This window comes from Hippocampus zosterae, chromosome 15 (genome assembly GCF_025434085.1).
Source record: "Hippocampus zosterae strain Florida chromosome 15, ASM2543408v3, whole genome shotgun sequence".
In the NCBI taxonomy this organism is placed as follows: Eukaryota; Metazoa; Chordata; class Actinopteri; order Syngnathiformes; family Syngnathidae; genus Hippocampus; species Hippocampus zosterae.
In genome coordinates, this window is record NC_067465.1 from 8,696,419 (window position 1) to 8,715,017 (window position 18,599).

An 18,599-nucleotide genomic window follows, 5' to 3' on the forward strand; every position below is an offset into this window, starting at 1 on the left:
TTGGAGACCCTTACATGGGGAAGAGCCCAAAGGTTGGAAGTTGTCATGACCAGCAAGAGGGTGCCATCCGATTTAAATTGAAACACGTGAGCACCGCAATGCTCTTCTCCCCGTTTACTTGCCAATGTAGAAAAGGTACAAATGTGTCATTCGCAAGGATGTGGCATTGATAGAGGCTGTCCTAGCTTAGTTTCGCATCAATCAAGACGCATCCAAACATGGAGTCAGACTCCCTGTCGGGAAAGTTCAGCTGAGCGCATCGTTGAGCCAAAACGTTCATCGATCAAAACATGACTCATAACTTACTTTACATTTGCACTCAAACATTTAGTCCAGTCCAGTCATAGAAGCACAAACAGGTCCTGGTGCAGGTCCTAGTAGAGCTCTTTGCTTCTGTGCAGGTGCTGCAAAATGGCGTCGGTTCCCTGCGATGAGCCCCAAATTCTCTTCAAGGCTTCACACTCGCGCTCGTTGGTTTGCTCCAGAGAACTTCGGCTGGAGTTCCTCATCAAAGCTTTGGACTCCCGCAGGACCTGAGCCGCACAAAAACGACACGCATCAAATTCTGTGGGGATGTGCATGCGCTTGATAAGCTTTATTGAACCAAGAAACGTATTTCATATGAGATCATACATCAGGTGTCAGAAAAAGTCGTTAATCACAATTCTGAAGTTCATAGGTTGAAAAAAAAAAAAGAAAATCAATAATCAACAATATGGAGTGAGAAGAAATACTCGTTTCCCGGCTTGAAATGCACCGTAGAACAGCGTGATACTCACGAGAGAGTCGACGGCGACCAGTTCTTTGATACGCAGCATCACTTCCTGCGTGAAGGTTCCCGGCCAGAGGACCTGCGAGACCAAACCTTTGGAACACGCCTCCTGCGCCGTCAACTTCCTGCCACTCAGGAGCAGCTCGTTGGCCTGCAAGCAAAAGGAAGGGTCAGGCCGCCACGGCGTGGGCCAGCTTAGGGGCGGGGTACCAACCGAGGGGGGGCCCATGATGCGGGGGAAGGTGAAGGAGGAGCAAGCGTCGGGAGTCTGCCCGTACGCGGCGTAGGGCGTCTGGAACCAAGCCTTCTCATTGGCCCACACCACGTCGCACAGTGGCAAGATGGCGGCGCCCAGGCCCAGCGCCGGCCCGTTGACGGCGGCCACAATGGGCTTGCGGAACTGGATGAACGTGTTGACGAACGTCCTGAGGAAGCACACGTGCGCTCACGTCATTTGGCTAGCTCACAAAAGTCAGGACGCGTCACATGTTGCACGACAAGCAACAATGGACACTTAGCTCCGAGGTCAGCTAGTCAGTGTACAGCGCGTGGAACTGATGGAATAATTATACAAATGTTATCATATAAAAACACATTGCTTGCTGTAACTCTGTGTTTTTCAAACACTGTGGGAAAGTATCCAATTTGTATGCCTGTGCAATGTACCGGCCGGCAGCCGGGTAATCATGTGGGGCTCTTCCATACCGGTAGGTAGCAGCAGCTGCTAGCTACAGTATTTTCCGGACCGCAAGTCGCTCCCGAGTATAAATCGCACCAGCCATAAAATGCATATAAAGAACACAAAAACATACATAAGTCACACTGGAGTATAAGTCGCATTTTGGGGGGAAATTTATGCGATAAAATCCAACACCATGAACAGACATGTCATCTTTGAAGGCAAATAAATGCAAAACAACAGGCTGAATAAGAGTACGATATGCTAACGTTACATGACGCATAAACAATGAACTGAGAATGTGCCCGGTATGTTCATGTAACATATCAAGAGTTAATCAGATAACTGCAGCGTAATGATCATGCTAACAAGTTTACCAAACTATCAGTGTCCCTCCAAATCACTAAATCCGATGAAATCATCCTCGGGGTCACTTTTAAGCAACACTGCCAACTTCGGAGGTAGAAGAGATGGTGCTTCCTCTTCTACTTCGCTGACGTCAGAGTCATGGTAGGGTGTTTTTTGTCAATGTGGAAAGCATCAACACAGAACTAGAGCCCCCTCTTGCGGTTTAATGTGAAAATAACATGTCAAATGAGAGAACGTGTTCATTTCACACATAAATCGCTCCAGAGTATAAATCGCACACCTGGCCAAACTATGAAAAAACTGCGACATATAGTCCGGAAAATACGGTAATCGCCTTGTGCTTCGAGATGAGCGAAGTTTCTGGCGCGAGGCAATAGAACGAAAGCTGTCTTTTGTTCGGATTTACTTTTACCGGAGATGCCACGGCACCGACGCCATTGTGTTTGGTATGTGGCGCTCTGTCCCCGCCCGCCCCCACCTATGACGAAAGGGGGACTGAGGCAACCACTTACCTGATGGTTTCGGCCATCTTAACGCTTTCCTTCTTCCTGTCATCTGTGAGGCGTCGGACCAAGTGGACCAAGTCCAGGCCGCAGCAGAAGACGCCGCCCACAGCTCCCAGGAGTACCAACTTGCTGTCGTCGGACGCCGCCGTCGCCATGGCGCTCTGGATCTCCTTCATCACCTGCGGTGACGACCACAGCGAAGGTGAAAGGAGGAGACGGGATGCGTGTGGTGGTCCGCGCGGGGGTGTACGCGCACCTCGGGGTTGAGCGCGTTGTTTTCCGAGCTCTTGGTGGACAGCAGGATGTGCGTGAAGCCGTCTTGTTTCTTGACCACGATATCGCGGTAGCGGTAGGCGCTCTCCGTCTGTCGCACGCTGAAACGCAAGCGTTTGTCGAATGCCCCTCGCTCCTCCGGACGCCGCTTGGTCGGGGCACCCGAGGTCACAGTAAGTGCAGAGGTCCCGCCCGTACCGAGGTCCTCCATGGTCCCCGGAGCGCCTAAGCGGATGCAAAGTTGGTCAGTCGGCACCTCCGGAGATGATCGATCAATATACAAACACATTCACAGGCTTTTTCCTCGGTCTGTGCGCTACTTCGAGGAGGCTAACATAAACATGTTTCTCAAACGACAGAAGTGTGTGGCAACCCGTAAAAAAAAAAAAAAAACATTACCGGTACTACTTTCATATTAGCCAATTTATCACCTTTCAGACTCAAGGATTCATGTTGATACTCAGATTTTTTGGGGACACAGACTATGGAACCCCAATTCACAAAATTATTGTTCCACGAGCGCCCGTGAAGTAAAATGCAAATCAAAGCAACATTTTCAGATAAAAAATGAAATATCACGGCATGAATCCCTGGGAAACAAATTGCTCCACAGTGAAGCATCAGTGTTGCCGGTGGCGTGTGACAGCTCATCTGGCTCCACTGCAAGCTGCGCAACAACACTTTGCGCAGCTTTTTAAAATCAAAATGACTTGCCATTTTCACATTCTTGGCAGCCATACTGACAGCACCATTTGCTGATTCCTAGCTTAGGTCCCTGAAAGATGTCACATCGTGAGAACTTCCCCCAACAGTCCCCAACTCCTTGCCTGCTTGTCGAACTTCAACTGGAGCCTTCAATCACGCCGTCTGCCGGTGGCCAACCCTAAATGTTCCTTCGTGCTAGCCTAGGACACTAAATATTTGAAGGACCCCTGGCTCAGTTATTCTTAAGTGTACACAAGCCCCCACAACGGCATTAGATAAACTTCAGCCATACTTATGATGATGATGATGATTATTATTATTATTATTACCTGATCCATTGAGGGCTTGCATCACGGGCCGGGCGTTGTTGCCCCGCGACCTGATCCCCATGCGGGCGCGCAGCTCTCCTGGAGCCAGCTGCACGCCGGCCGGTTGCTCCAGGGCCACCTCAGGGGGGACATCGTGGGCATCGCGGGCGCCGGCATCCGTGTTGCGTGTCGCCTCGCTGGGTGCCGCCTCGCTGGGCGACTCTTCAGCGTCCAGTAGGCTGTTCATGGGGCTTCTGGGCACCAGGATCTTTATCCCGCTTTTGGACAAGTCCAAGCTGCGGCGGGGTGGGCCCACCAGGGGCGCCGGCATTGAGGGCACCAATGACGGGGGCACCAACTTTGGAGGTCCTTGCATGACACTCACTGAGGAGTGCGACTGGCCCTTGAGTTCGCCGGGCGACAGAGGAGGCGGAGGGTCCAGGATGGGCAGAAGTCGCCCGACATGACCAGGTGGGCTGCAGGGGTTCCCATGGGGGGTAGCGCACAGGTAGCTACGGGTGGAGCGCAGCAGGGTGGCGTCTCTGTGGCGCTGGGCGTACTGCCGGTTGAAGTCGTGCACATACGGCATACATGTAGTCAGATGAACCTCAGGCTCCCACGTGTCGCCTTCGCAGCCGTAGCCTCGCCAGCGGACCAGGTACTCCGTCCGCCCCTTCCGGTTCTTCCGCTTATCCACGATCCGCTCCACCTGTGGCCAGCACACAGCCCGTTTGTTCATATCATACGCATTAGAATTTCAAAACATGTTTCAAGTATCCCACGCCATGTCCCAGTACACATATGACGATATCTGGTTGACGTTGCGTCACCCCGCGGCGACTCATCAACTTTTCTCAAGTTGGCCGTGTTACACGTTAGCTCGTGTTAGCGTGTTAGCGTCACCTCGTAGAAGTCTTCCGTTGCCATGGGGACGGCGTACCAGTGCCGACAAGTTTCTGGAGTGATTCCAGCAAGTCGCCAGCATGAAGAGCAGTCGGCGGCTCCGCTCTGTTGGACCTTTTAATCGTCTCGACGACCACTTTTGGCGACGCACTCAGCTAGCTGCTAGCTAGATGTTTGTCTTTTGTCTCCAGGAAGCGTCAGTGCGACCCGTCGACCTTCACAATAAAAGACTACGCTCGTGGAAAAAGTTCCCTTTTATTTTGAAAGAGATTAATGTAACGCTCAATAACTATGTTGCTTGTCAATTGTTCTGTGCTTATTTTTTAGAATTAAAACGATAAGCCATCATCTGGTGAATGGATTTATTGTAAAAAAAAAATAATCCCATAATCCGTTCCAGAAGGCTGTTCGAAAAACGAAATGATCGAAAACCGAAACCACGCTCTTTAAAAAAAAATCTTTCTTGAACACGTCTGATCACAATAGAAAGCGACACGAGGAAGCGTCATTTCCTCATGGCCCTAAATGTAAATTAACAAATATCTTTTTGTCAGTTTTTTCAATTGTCTTTTGCTGAGACCAAATGAAAAAAAACTTGGAGTCACAGGACAACACACTTGTTTAATAACACTGCGTCTGCTGAACTTGTGACATTCGGAAGCAAAGAGGAACACGTTGCTAATGCATGCCAATGTTAGAATGTCTGATGTTGGACCCATTTCACGCCCAATTGCAAAGTTTTTCAACCTTTCTTTAATCGACTTTTTAAAAGTTTGCAGCACACCGAGGTTCTGTCGATCGGAGTCAGTCTGACTTCTTGTCGGGTATTTGTCTCGGAGAGAAGATGGGTTGGTCGTCGTCATCATCATCGTCGTCGTCTTGGGTTCCGTAGTCAGACTTGGCCTTCCAGCACACAAAGCACAAGAAGACCAAAAGGCCCAGCGGGAAGCCCAGTAGGAAGCAGCCCAGTAGCGGAGCCTCAGTCATCAGCGGCTGGATGGAAACAAACAGACTTTCAGACGGAACCAGCATGAGGACAGTCAGCTGCACTTGGCCAGGAAGTGTCGAGAGGAAGTACCACGAGCGTGCCTTTGGTGTCGTAAATGAAGCGTCTGACTCGCTGAATGACCCCGTTTCCTCCACGAGCCTAAAATAGGACAAAGGACAACACGAGTCAACAACGAGTTTCAAGATTTTCTGCCAGTGCTTTCTGGCGGACTCGCCTGGATGCTGCCGTCCAGAACCTGATCCACAAAGTCCAACAGATGGCGCTCTGTCTCCAGTGGGGCAGGTGGCAGGAAGTAGTTGTCAGTGGACAGATTCAACATGATGATGGTTGGAAGCTGCAGCTCGCTGGGCACGTAACAAAACACACCGAGTCACATGCTGAAGAAACATGTGCGCAGTCATATATAAACATGCAGCCACGCGTGTATTCAAGCATGCACTCTCACTAAGACGTGTGCGCACACACACATACACACGCGCATATATTCACCCCATGATGAGCCCATTGATGTATTCATTGCCCTCCATGAAGCCAAAGTGAATGTTTCTGTGGGAATGAAAAACAAGACCAAAGCTTGATGAGCGCGCGCTCATTCAGTGGATTTTCACATTCAAAGCCCCTAAGGTTGAACTTCCCCACCTGCTGTAAAGATCTTTGTAGTCCTGCGAAACTTTCCACACAAGGCTTTTGTACCTGAACATGTGAGAGGAAGGACAGCATAAGCAGGTCAGACAGATAGCAAGTGCGCCGCACGGATCTGAGGTCATACCTGAGATTTTGTTGGCTCACGTTGGCATCATCCAACAGCGCCAACAGAATCAGCTTCCCTGTGCAAAAGAGTGCGTGTCGGTGTGTTTGAGGCTGGCACAGGAGTGGATTTTCACTCCAGTCGAATCCCATGCCCACAGATAAAATCCCATCCTGTCCCAATGTGGTAAAGAAAAAAAAAAATCCTGTCCCCGTACCGTTCCCGGTGAAATCGACTCCTACTCTGTCCTGTCCGTTCAATATGACTCCCGCTCCAGTACCACTTCCATTTTGGAGGTCAAATACATTAAAAATGGCTGTGCATCTCCGAATTGTTTTTAATTGGATCATCACGCCCCCGTGAATTTATCCTTTACTGTCCGAATCCCATGATTAAACCTAAATTTGAATCCCATCCTGTGAGATTCTTGATAACGTCACTTTCCCGTGTGTGTTTGCGCAAGCGTCTCGTGTGTGTGGTCAGCAGTCACCTGAGTCTCCCATGGCATAGAGCATGTAGTTGTCCACTTTAGCATAGTTACTAAATCTCTCCCTTTTGATCCAGGCCTTCAGTGAGCCATCGCTGGCCTCTGAAATGTGTCAAGGAATCACAAAGGTCATCGGTCAAGACACAAAAGGCAGAGGGATCAGCTTCATTCCCACCATTGTAGCTGAAGTAAGCTCCATCTTTGAAGACCACCACAGCCGGAAGAGCGGGAAGAGACACGGCCTGCAAACCACACCGTCAAAGCGCAATTAACCAACGAGCTTCCTCAAAGGCTTTTTTTTTTTGCTTCGACTTCTCGTGTTGACATTTGGACCTTGGGCACGACGTCTCTGCTGGCGGAGAAGAAGAACGTCGACACTATCATCTCCTGAGCCACTGATGAGTACTCACTCTGCAAACACAGGTCACAGGTCAGTAGTTACAGGTCAAACGTCTGTGTGTGTATGTGCGTGTGCGTTACTTTGAGTAGTGATGATGCTCCGATATACACAAACATGACATCGTGACGGTTTAAAGTGTGTTGGAAGAGCTCTGGGCTCGTCAAGGGTCGAATCAGCGGACTGAAAAAACAAACAACAGAACCATGTTGTTTCCCTTTTTTTTTTTTAATGTCACTCTTACCCACTAACACGCTGCCGTGGACGCACGCACGCGCGCGCCCACACTCACACAAACACACAATGTGACAGCTGTGAGCGCGTGTCATCCTCACCCGCTAACCCTGTTAGCAAATTCAACAATGGCGTCTGCGGTTCGGGGGCCCGAGTAAAGATACTTCATATCGTTCTTCCACCTGAAATATACAAGACATCACCATGACAATATAATGTCAATCATAACATCAAGATGACTCACGGCGATGTCACCAAAACATCATCGTCACATCAACGCGACGTCATGAACAAACGTCACAATGAAGTCTGATGCCGAGCTGTGAACTCACATGAAGATGGCGGGATAGGTGCGAACTTTGAACTCTTTGGCCAAGCCTGCAGGCAGAAGGTGGGTGAGCACGAGGGCACGATGCTGATGGTGAGGATAAAGGTGGGCTCACCCGCATTGGCGATGGCGTCGCATTTGCCGACGTTGACCGGCGATCCGACGCTCTTGAGCTCGGAGCCGATCCGGTGCCAGGTCGGGTCCATCTCCTTGCAGATTCGGCACCATGGAGCGTAAAACTGAGCACAGTAATGCCACGTGACATCATCAGCGGCCTGGGTCAGGATGGCCTGTTAAGGCTTCAAGATACGAGTTTCATTTATTCCGTGACCACCTTTGTAGCTAAAGGCACGGGCGCGATATGCTGTCAAACCTTAATGAAGAACTCTTTTATTTCTTCATGATTTTGCTTTGATTTGATTTGGGTCATGCCAAATATCATCCATGTACGGTATTTAGTCGGCCGGAATCGCATCTCCACTTTTCTGGAACTAAAAAAAAAAATGCTGGCATTGGAACTTGACATGCTTGATTTGCTTTCACGGGCCACATCAAATAATGTAGCAGGCCAGATTTGGCCCCCGGGCCTCGACTTTGACACCCATGCTATACAGGATTTTCCGAACCGCTTGATCCTCACTAGGGTCGCGGGGGGCGCTGGAGCCTATCCCAGCCGTCTTCGGGCACTAGGCGGGGGACACCCTGAATTGGTTGCCAGCCAATCGCAGGGCATATACAGGATTTTTTTTTACACTACCACACACACTCAACAGAGGGCAACCAAAAATGTCACATTTTCTCATCACTGATGACATATGAAAGTCAACGTACTTTAATCAGCCAAATGTCTTCATTTCGCCGCGTCTCCAACAACCTGTCGGACAAGGAAACACTGACAGTGACCGAGAGGTGATGCTGACTCAAATCACACAAAAGTGGACTCACGAGTCATCCAGCTCGTCCACGAAGGCCCAAAGCGGCGCCACGGACGCGCACAGCAACAGCGCTAGCGCACCAAAAAGAACTGTCACACAAGGATTCTCCGCATCACCGTCGCCATTGCTTAAGAATTCTGTGTGAGATACGTCCTAAATGTTCTTTTTGTCGTCATAATTCTAGAGTGACACAAACTGCCTGGGACAAATTTCTTGTGCGTTTTTACAGACTTGGCCAAGAAAGATGATTCTGACATCACGTCATGGTAGAATGAATAAGTACAGATTAAAATGATGACAGTCAACAGTGTAAAGTAATGATGAGTCAAGAGAGTCAAGAAATAACGAGTTAAGTAGTGCAAAGTAGTTCCAATGAAGAAGTGCGGCGATTGTGTCAAGTTGGTTTTACCTGCGAGCATGACGACCATGCTGCCGGCGTGTTCAGACATGTCGAGCAGATTAAAAGCAAAACCATCTGCACCATTGTAATCGGATTGGATTATCGGCTTCTGTTCAAAGGCCTGAAACTTTATTGACAACAGCAGGCCCAACAGTAATAGCTCGAGGAAGTGGATTTGTCACACTGACATCTATTTTTTTGGAGGGGTGCGGGAGTTTCCCATCTGAGCCCAATAGGTTCGACTATTTAAAATGGTAACATGTTTCATAAATCAATTTCATTTTTTTATTTGACTATTAATAGTGATTCATATTTTGATTCTTCATGAATTTCATTCTCAATGATTAACCAATTATTTAACAATAACAAAATGTAAAAAAAATAAAATCAGCGTCTGTTTTTGCACATGTCGCACAATTGACAATAAAGTTGACTTGACAATTGATCTTTTTATTTTCGTTCCGCATTTTGAGCATTTCATTCTTAGGCAATCATTAACTCAAATGAAACAAAAATAAATATATTGCCTTGTATATAAATAAGGAATATAAATAAGAACCTTGATTAGTCTCACAATGGAAAAATTCCCAATTTACAGCAGCAAAGTTATGCAAGGAAGAAGTAGAAGAACAAAAGTGTCAGTGTCAGTGTCAGGAACAAAGCCCGGAAAGGCTGATGGCTTTCACTTGAATAATCCTTTTCGACCTTAGGTATACCCAAAGCGCTTTAACGCTTGCTTCCTCATTTTACCTCCTGGTGACGCAGCATCAGGAGGTTCAGTATCTTGCTCAAGGACACTTCCACATGGTCACAAGGGTTGAGGACCCATCCCGCAACCTTGGGGTTGGGAGACGACCACTCGGCCACTGACCCAAAACCTTCAAAGCCACTCGCGAGCAGATTGACTTGGTTGTCATCAATTATCTACTCAGACACGGCTGTTGTGATTTTGCTGCAGTTAATTGATCCCGGAAAGAAATGATTGCATGTTTTCCCCAAAGCCCTGAAATGTGCTCCTGCTTGGGAAACACTGACTTACAGAAAGCTTTGAAGCTGACGTGCAAGGAAAACGACTTGAAAGAATGAAGGGGTATTGTCTGTTGCCAAAAAGAAAAAGAAAATATCTAGAGGCATCTTCAGAAAAAACTTCCACCTGTTGGCCATTTTTGCCTTGGACGTGGGAGCTTTAAGATGGCGACGATGCGTGCTGAGGAGGAGGAGCAGGAGGAGGATGATGTCGACGCATGTGTCTCAGCAGCAGCTGGCGGTCTGCGCTGGCGTAGTGGCACTGTTGGCATGGAAACGTCTCCCCGGTGTGATGGCGTCGCGCGTGCAGATCCAGACTCTTCTTCTGGATGCTGACAGGGCGAGAAGCGCACGGAAGGAGACTGAGGAGTGAGTGCGTACGTTGACGTCCGGGCAAGTCGGGGCGTTACCTGCTGTAGTTGCACTGCTGACACTTGTGAGGTTTTTCTTGGCTGTGCGTTCGGGAGTGTCGGCGCAGAGAACTCCGGTCGATGGAAGCATAGGGACACAAGGCGCACCTGTACGGCTTCTCACCTGTTCACACACACACACACGTTCCTGTGAGCAGCGCAAGGGTGTGTGTCACCATTGGGCATTCAGATAGGTGTGTGTGAGCACATGCGCGCGTTACCGGTGTGCGTCCTGACGTGCTGCTGCAGCGACTCTTTGAATCTGCTAGTGTACGGGCAGGTGGGACAGGTGAAGAGTTTGATTCCAGTGTGGACCCCCAGGTGGCGCTGCAGGGTCACTTTGCTGGACAACTTCCTGTGAGGAAACAATCAGGAGCTCTGCGATTAATGTGTGTGTGCGTGTGTGTGTGTGTGTGTGTGTGTGTGTGTGAGCGGCAGACTGACGAAGATGAGTAATAGACTGACTTGTGACACAGCGAGCAGACGAATTCGTTTCCTCCTTCTGATGATCTGTGACGAGAGCTATCAATCAATCAATCAACCGATCAGCAAGTCGGGTGCCAAGCAGCAGTGGTTATGTCACTCAGGCGTCTCGCATCCACCTGTCCAGGTGCGTCGTCACCTTCTTCTTCTTCTTTTTTTTCCTGTCAGCTGGTTCAATCACACGACGACTTTCGTCTGCAGGCAGGGTTTAAATCATTTGGGATTTTCTCAGCATAGAGTAAAATTAAGTCAGTTACAAGTGCGATTTTGTTAAGTTTTTTTTTTTAATCTTTCATTTTAGTTTTTCTTTTTTAATAAAAGAAGTGTTTGTTGAGTAGAAGATTAAAAAAAAAAGGGCAAGTGTTGTCTAATAGGGTCAGGTTGATTCTTGTGTACGGCAATACCGAAATCGGTTCACTTCAAATCACCCCCCCAATAGCTCATGTATGATACTGGTTGACAAAGAAGAAAAAAAGGGTTCTTTTGTTCGAAATACAATATATCTAGTTTTATGAACACAAGATGTAGTGTCAGTTAGTTTTCTTTTACATTTTTATTTTGTTAACACAAATGTGATTTTATTAATTTTGATCAACTCTAATAACCTTGTCTACAGGGGGGGGACTTAACTGATTGATTCAAGTTCAAGACGGATGGTTTGAAGAGATTTTTACCTGCGTCCCCGAAGTCATGTGAGTCTGGCTGTTTTTGCCCCTGCTCCTCCTCTTTCTTCTTCACAACCGTCCTCCTCCTGCGAGACTTTAGCTCCGCCTGCCGCTCAGCCGACCGCTTCCGGCGGCGCCGGTTCGCTTGACGCCACGCACGATGTCTCTTGGATAGACGGCAAGCATCATTTTTCTTTTTAGCACCCTTCCCTGCGTCCTCGGATGTCAGCGGGTCCGACGGCGGATCGGTCGACCGCGCCCGTCCGGAGACAAGAGGCTGCGGGATCTCCGGCAGGGGTGCAGCCGGCCGTGGGGCGGTGATGCGACACAGTCCGAGCGTCATGAGGTGGGCGGACTGTGCCGTCTCCTCGGAAGTGGCATCCGTGGAACCCGATGTGGTCTTCACGGGGAAGATGGACTCGTCGTCTTCAAACAGGCTGCTGACCTGCTGATGAAGACACACAAACTTGATATCAAATCTGTGAACCCAGCTGTGCAATATATATTTTTTATCTTTTTGTAAACCTGCTTGAACGTTTACAATGTGCAACCCTTTTGCATCTAATACTTGAAGATTCTTGCACATTGTACATATTTTCTTTTTGCACCAACTCATCAATTAATCAAAAAAAATAACTGACAGATGCATCGATTAGTAAAACAATCATTGGTTGCAGGCCTGATCATTTTTATAAAAAGACTGTCCTTTAAAATAAACTCGACTGTATTGTTTGGATTGTGTGTGCGTCACCTCACAGCTGTGCGCGACCTTTAACCCCGCGTCTGGGCCGATGTCGTGCAACATGTCGTACAGCAGCAAATCGTCATCGTCGTGCTTAAGTTCGAGGGTGTAGGTGGGGGGCGACCGCTGAATCCCCGCCTCCTCCAATGAGGTGTGAACCATCAGCAGGTGACTGCAGATGGCGCTCTTGAGGCCACAGGTGAACTGGCACAGCTTGCAGCGGAAGATCTCCACCAGGAAGGCCTCGGCTAGGCCTCCGCCCTCCGCCAGACCGTCAATGTCATCACAGTAGAGGCGGGCGCAGGCGGGCCCGCCTTCCAGCTGCAGCGTGACGGGGCCCACGTCCCGGAAGCGTCGCATCCAGCTGCACACCAGTGCGTCATCGCCGACCGCTGAGGATGACCCGGACGTGAGCGCTGCATCGTCACCTTCGACTGAGTATGTGGACGATGACCTTGTGGTGGTATGCGTGGTCATGGTGCAATTGGAGATCTATATGCAGGTGATGCCTTCAAAGACACACATCCATTTTAGGCCAAGTCCTTTGGACGAAACCTGAAGACGTTTCCACATTTGCGTCTCAAGTTCTTTGTTATTGTGATCCAGTATCATCTGAAAACAAGGTTGGAACAGAATAGAGTAAAAACGTCATTCGTCTGACACCATAGGGCAACTAGCGACAAATTCAACAACACCTCTGAATTCACGTGTTTTTTTCCCCCTCTGATTTCGGTATTGAAATTGAATCCATTAGAGATCATGACGTCAGTCAAACGTATCAGAAGCAACTAGTGATCAGGAGACAGAAATTTGCACTCGTGTTGGTCTTTTTATTTCGTTAGAGAAATTTCATATTCACAAAGCTATGTTTTAAGGTTTTTTTTTAAATTAACTGATACTGATTGTTACATTGAGTCCCAAATTTTTAGATAACAAGAAAGTTAGAAATATATTTGACATATACTCTAAGTTGTTTATTTGAAGTCCCTTGACAATTTCTATTTGTAGTTACTTAAATGTTAAGTTTGTATCAATTCTACATTTTGTTCATTTAAGGTTTATCAAAAAAATCCAGGTATTATGGGATTGAAATGGAATATATGATTGGAAGAAAAACAACTACAGTACAGTACTGGGCATTGGCTTCAGTGGCGGGAATCAAACAAGTCCGCTGCGCGAAGAAGTTGCTTCAAGTGGACCAAGCGGACACCCCGCTAACGGAAGCATGCTAACAGGCACAAAAGACGCCTCAATGAATGCAAAGTAGCCAGCCGACAAAACACACATTAAAATGTTTCCCGCCTGGTGAAATGAAAAACTAATCATACCGTTTACATAACTTGTCAGTCGTCGGTCCAGTCTTCTGTCGTTTCTGTTTCTGTTGCTTCGTCGTCGTCTTCGTCGTCTTCTTTTTGAGTGCGGGTCAATGTCAACTGTCTGCTATACTGCCCCCAGCAGGCGGCTGACGGTACCAGGTGGAGGTCTGCCACACCGAAACACAGAGGATGCACTTTCCTTCGAGGACATTTTAACAATGTCTATCCCAGTTTACAAGAAGAAAAACCAATTATTCTGATCAGTTTTTAGCTCAAACAACCTAAAATGTATATAAAAGCAATGGTCGTTTTAAAGAAAGCCGTATTGTTTATTTTTGAGAAAAGGCACAACAGGTCCTCAGGAATAAATAATTGAAGTCCAAAATGCTTGTGGATATTCTCTTTCATCAAGATCATTTTTTTCTCAGAGCATTGAATTGGAGTGTTGCGTTTGCCTTTGAAGAGTTCATTTGATTTGATTTTTATTTATCTCAAATAATGAAAAAAATACAATGAGAGTGAAGCAAGAGATTCATTCAAGGTGTTAAGTTCGAGAGGAGACACAAGGAAACCAATTTTTGCCCTCTTCATCCCTGAGGTCGGTGGGTCGGGGGAAAAAAAGAGCAAAGAACAATCTCCGGTGTTCATTAGAGGAGCGCCCCAAATTTTTCATGTACACCACTGAATGTAAACCATGTCAAAATACACCTCCTTACAGAAATTTCATCTTATTAGGTATATCACTTATTTCCTGAATTCCTAAAATGGCCACGAGAGATCACCATGGTGTCGTTGACTGGTATCGGCCACCATCATGAGATCCGATACATTGAAATAGTACTGGTATTGGCCTGATACCGATACTGATGATTGGTACTCGCCCATTCTTAGTGTATTGTCATTGTCAATGTCAATGTCGTTTGATCGATCAAGCATGAAGGGCAACATCGGGTGGAGTGCTGCGGTGTGGACGATATGCGTGCGTTCGTCCTTAACGGCTTTTTGAATGTGATGAAGGTGAGAGATGCTGCGGTTCTTCACCACTTCGTCTGCCAGCTTCAAAGTGAAAACTGAAAAAAAAATACTCAAAGTTGAAAAACAAGCGCGAGCTTGCGTGCAAAGCCGACGCTGTCACTTCCTGTTACACAAGCGTGCCAGTGAGGCCTGGTCGCTTGAGTCACGCAACACAACGAAACAGATGAGTGCACAGGAAATCATTTTCATCTTCGTGGTCGTCTTGCACGTCTCGCTTACAGTATATCCCACGAAGACATTTTCCACCACCTCGTCAAGGTCTTCATGTCGCAAGTGAGACAGACACACCAAGGACGGACGGGCCGTTGGTGCATCACATCCGTGACACGAGCAAAAGTATTGGAACACATGCAACTCTTAATCGATCAGCCAACCGATCGATGAGAGATCGCTCTGTAGACTTGGGATGAACATCCACTGTTGACCATCTCAGATGGCAGGTGTGGCCAAAGGTCAAATACACTCGATGTTTAGCGTGACAACAACCCCCCCCCCCGCCCCCCGCCCCCCATGCCACACACACACACACACACACACACACACACACACACGCACATGCACATGCAACACAACGTGAGACGAACAAAAAAATGAAGGGACGTATTCAAGAGAGCCTGCGGTTCCGCCCCTTTTGATCACTTCTGCTTTGACTCGTTAAAATTGTAACGAACATCAGAACGCCTGTGCGATCGCGATATTGAGACGCAACCACCAACAACGCCACAGTGAGTCCTCCCGTGTGTTTGTGTGCGCGTGCGTGTGTTGGTGTGTGCATTTAGTCATTCAAAGTATGTTGAGAGTCAGTGAGTTTGAATTTCAAAATGTCAACGAAGGAAAGATTTTTCCAATTATTGACTGTTATCTTGAAGCTGATGAGTTTCTGATTGACAGCCCCATATTTTCCATCGCCTTTCTTTGAAAATCAAGCCATGAGAAGAGAAATGACAGTGACATAGCATTATGTTTTTATTTTGAAATTCCTACACTTGAGAAGAAATATTTCTTGTTATTGGCAGTCAAGAGGCTTTAATTTGCAAATGCAAAGTTTCTCTTCTTTGAGTTAGCATCAGCAAATGTATGCAGCATGCACAGCAAATGTATGCGGGGCATAAAAAAAAATCCAACGTGATCTGTATTTACATTTTTCATTTCGTGCATTAAATGTTGGGTTTTGCCATGATAACCTTAATATTTAAATATGTCAATTAAAAAAGAAATGATTAAAAAGTATATTTGTAAATTCTAGAAAGAGGAACATTGGTCAAATATGTTCCCCGTTTGAAATTCTGACCCTTCAGAAGAAAAGTTTTTCATCAAGGAGTATTTTGAAAATATTTTGAAGTTTCCTGTTACGTTGAAGCACCACATTTCTGTGACAGAAAACATTCTGTTATGAAAAATAATAAGCTTTTATTTTGCAATGTTTGTGTTCAGTTGGGAGAAAGCTACCGCCAGGTGACTCCATGGATGACTTTGTGACGGACTCTGTGACCGAGGTACTAAGCCTCACCCACTCAGGTAAATCACGAGCGGACATGATTACTGAACCCCCGACCCCTTTTTCCCCTATTCAGGACCCCTGGTCCGAAGGTCTGACCACCCCGGACTATGACTTCCAGGACCTTATGTGCGACCTGTCATCGGTGCGGGCCTTCCGTCGTGCATGCGAGCCACCGCTCTTCTGGATGATCGCGTTGGTGGGCGGCACCGGGAACCTGGCGGTGGTCTGGATCTACCTGAATTTCCGTCGGCGTCTCAAGACTATGACCGATGTGTTCCTGCTCAACCTGGCCGTGGCTGACCTTTTGTTTCTGGTCACCCTGCCGTTGTGGGCGGCCGAAGCGTCTCACGGCTGGACCTTTGGCGCCACGCTGTGCAAGGTAGCTGTGCTTTTTGAAGAGTAGTCGGGAATCGATTTCTTTTAGTCCTCGTATGCTTAGAGAGATGAGCCAATTTTTCCACCCTGCTAAAAAAAACAAAAAACAAAGAAAAAACAGCACCGAGCAGCAGTGCCCAGCATTGTGTTGTATTTTCCAGCAGCAAAAGCACAACAAAAGAGCCAAGATTGGAACAGCCAAACCTCCGGTTGCTGGGCAACCCGCTCTATGTAGTGGTCCACAGCCGCCCAGCAGGGCCAGAATGGTGCCGGGAGCTGCTGGCCAGCTCAAGTCCTGCCGGACAACAAAAGCATGTCGGTTTTGCTCGGTGGTTGTGACTCAGTTGGTAGCGCGGGTCACCGAGTGCCCAAAGGTTCGGCTATGCTCTTGCTGCACAAAAACACAACCAAGCTTAGCTGGACTATGCTATTTGTTTTAGCGGGGCAGCATTTCCTCAGCGGGAGGCCGTCAGCGAACGGGGGTGGAAAGAACCCCGTCTTTGGTTTTTAAGTGTGCTTCTGGATCCACAATCTGGATGGTGCAGGGCGGTCACCCGGTGGTGCTTCCTCACCCTCATCCGTGTCATGTCTTTGAATCGTCTTTTTTAAACCCGAAGTGCTTTTGCACATGGGATGAGGTTGGGGTATTGGGGATTTTGTTCTTGTTTTATTTTTTTTAATCATCTTGTGTTGTCCAAGCCTAATAAAAGCTTGACGGCTCGTTTGCAGGTGACGTCGGCGGTGTACAAGGTGAACCTGTTCAGCTCCACACTGCTTCTGACTTGCATCAGCGTGGACCGCTACGTGGTCATCGTGCAGACAGCCAAGGCTCAAAACTCGCAGGCCGAGCGGCGCCGCTTCGCACGATTTGTGTGCGCCGCCGTCTGGTTGGCCGCCCTGCTGCTGGCCACGCCCGAGCTGGTCTTCGCCACGACCGTGTCAACCGAAGCGGACGAGGGCCCACGCCAGTTCTGCCGGATGCTGTTCCCGTCGCACGTGGGGCAGCGCACCAAGATGGCCACTCTGTGGGTGCAGGTGGTCATGGGCTTCTGCCTGCCTTTCACCATCATGACGGCATGCTACGGTTCCGTGGTGGCCACCCTGCTCAAGACGCGCAGCTTCCTGAAGCACAAAGCCATGCGCGTGGTCCTGGCCGTCGTGACGGTCTTCCTGGCCACCCAGCTGCCCCACAACGCCGTCCTGGTGACAGAGGCCATGCAGGCAGCCAACGTGACCGTCACCGACTGCCGCGAGCTCCAACGCTTCCTGAAGGTGGGCCAGGTGCTGAAGGGCGTGGCCTACCTGCATGCCTGTCTCAATCCCTTCCTATACGTCTTCGTGGGCGTGCGTTTTCGCCGGGACCTGTTCCAGCTGCTGCGCTCCTGCTCCTGCCGACGCCCAGGGACGCCCTCGGAGCAGCTCAGCCGCTCCGGGAAAAGTCCACTGGGTTCCGCCAGAGTGTCTGACAGCGACACCTCACAAGCGCTGTCGCTGTAGGCTGGACTTTCTGGTGGTGGCGTCAACGGAGGCGGGACATTCTGTTGGCGCTGCAACCTTTGCGGCAACAGGAAGCGCAGGCTGACGCGCAAGCAGACAAAACAAGTGACAGGAAGACGCTCGTCACGCTTTTTGATTCACTTCCTTTCTACACTTCCTGTTTTCACCTCACACCATCTGAGGACTTTGATTATGGTTGGGGGGTATGTGTGTGTGTGTGTGTGTGTGTGTGTGTGTGTGTGTGTGTGTGTGTGTGTGTGTGTGTGTGTGTGTGTGTGTGTGTGTGTGTGGCGGGGGGCGCCATTCTCTCCTGATGGCATCACCAATTGACTTTTGTTAAAAAATTTAAATTAAAAAAAGGTTTTGTGAGTGAAACAATCAAAACAAAGCAAAGTTAACAAAGTAGTCTTGAAAATAAAAACAACTCATGTCCTCACGTAACCTCTGATGTCTACAGAGACGATTTCAGTATTTGTCCTCCATCATTTCCTGTCAC

The 18,599-nt window shown here is 48.3% G+C and overlaps 4 protein-coding genes across 8 annotated transcripts; 1 reads left to right on the forward strand and 3 right to left on the reverse strand.

Annotated features, from left to right (window-relative positions):
• Positions 1-99: 99 nt before the first annotated feature.
• Positions 100-5,006, reverse strand: cdyl (chromodomain protein, Y-like). Its single transcript, XM_052087985.1, has 7 exons — positions 4,516-5,006; positions 3,634-4,321; positions 2,583-2,824; positions 2,333-2,505; positions 987-1,197; positions 780-923; positions 100-533 (listed from the first exon to the last, which is right to left on the reverse strand). Exons 1-7 carry the CDS (start codon positions 4,537-4,539, stop codon positions 375-377), a joined length of 1,641 nt encoding a protein of 546 aa, XP_051943945.1. The 5' UTR covers positions 4,540-5,006; the 3' UTR covers positions 100-374.
• A 110-nt stretch (positions 5,007-5,116) lies between these two features.
• LOC127616416 (protein disulfide-isomerase TMX3-like) lies at positions 5,117-9,324 on the reverse strand. The gene is made up of 16 exons (XM_052087993.1): positions 9,063-9,324; positions 8,664-8,724; positions 8,550-8,592; positions 7,834-7,957; positions 7,723-7,768; positions 7,492-7,572; positions 7,240-7,339; positions 7,093-7,170; positions 6,935-7,001; positions 6,763-6,861; positions 6,294-6,351; positions 6,164-6,217; positions 6,014-6,070; positions 5,739-5,868; positions 5,594-5,662; positions 5,117-5,508 (listed from the first exon to the last, which is right to left on the reverse strand). The coding sequence occupies exons 1-16, from the start codon at positions 9,100-9,102 to the stop codon at positions 5,320-5,322; spliced, it is 1,296 nt and encodes a 431-aa protein (XP_051943953.1). The 5' UTR covers positions 9,103-9,324; the 3' UTR covers positions 5,117-5,319.
• Positions 9,325-10,239: 915 nt separating this feature from the next.
• On the reverse strand, positions 10,240-13,839 carry LOC127616414 (zinc finger protein 260-like). 5 transcript variants are annotated; one of them, XM_052087988.1, is made up of 9 exons: positions 13,708-13,802; positions 13,513-13,607; positions 12,389-12,991; positions 11,647-12,085; positions 11,092-11,167; positions 10,955-11,011; positions 10,711-10,844; positions 10,490-10,613; positions 10,240-10,411 (listed from the first exon to the last, which is right to left on the reverse strand). In XM_052087988.1, the coding sequence occupies exons 3-9, from the start codon at positions 12,854-12,856 to the stop codon at positions 10,240-10,242; spliced, it is 1,470 nt and encodes a 489-aa protein (XP_051943948.1). In that variant the 5' UTR covers positions 12,857-12,991; positions 13,513-13,607; positions 13,708-13,802. The 5 variants fall into 5 exon arrangements, with proteins under 5 accessions (XP_051943948.1, XP_051943949.1, XP_051943950.1 ...); XM_052087989.1 differs by lacking the exon at positions 13,513-13,607 and having other exon boundaries at positions 11,647-12,082; positions 13,708-13,839; XM_052087990.1 differs by lacking the exon at positions 13,513-13,607 and having other exon boundaries at positions 10,955-10,999; positions 13,708-13,839.
• Positions 13,840-15,310: 1,471 nt separating this feature from the next.
• LOC127616421 (C-C chemokine receptor type 9-like) lies at positions 15,311-18,544 on the forward strand. Its single transcript, XM_052087999.1, has 4 exons — positions 15,311-15,455; positions 16,165-16,226; positions 16,305-16,610; positions 17,336-18,544. The coding sequence occupies exons 2-4, from the start codon at positions 16,194-16,196 to the stop codon at positions 18,101-18,103; spliced, it is 1,107 nt and encodes a 368-aa protein (XP_051943959.1). The 5' UTR covers positions 15,311-15,455; positions 16,165-16,193; the 3' UTR covers positions 18,104-18,544.
• The last annotated feature ends 55 nt before the right edge of the window (positions 18,545-18,599 follow it).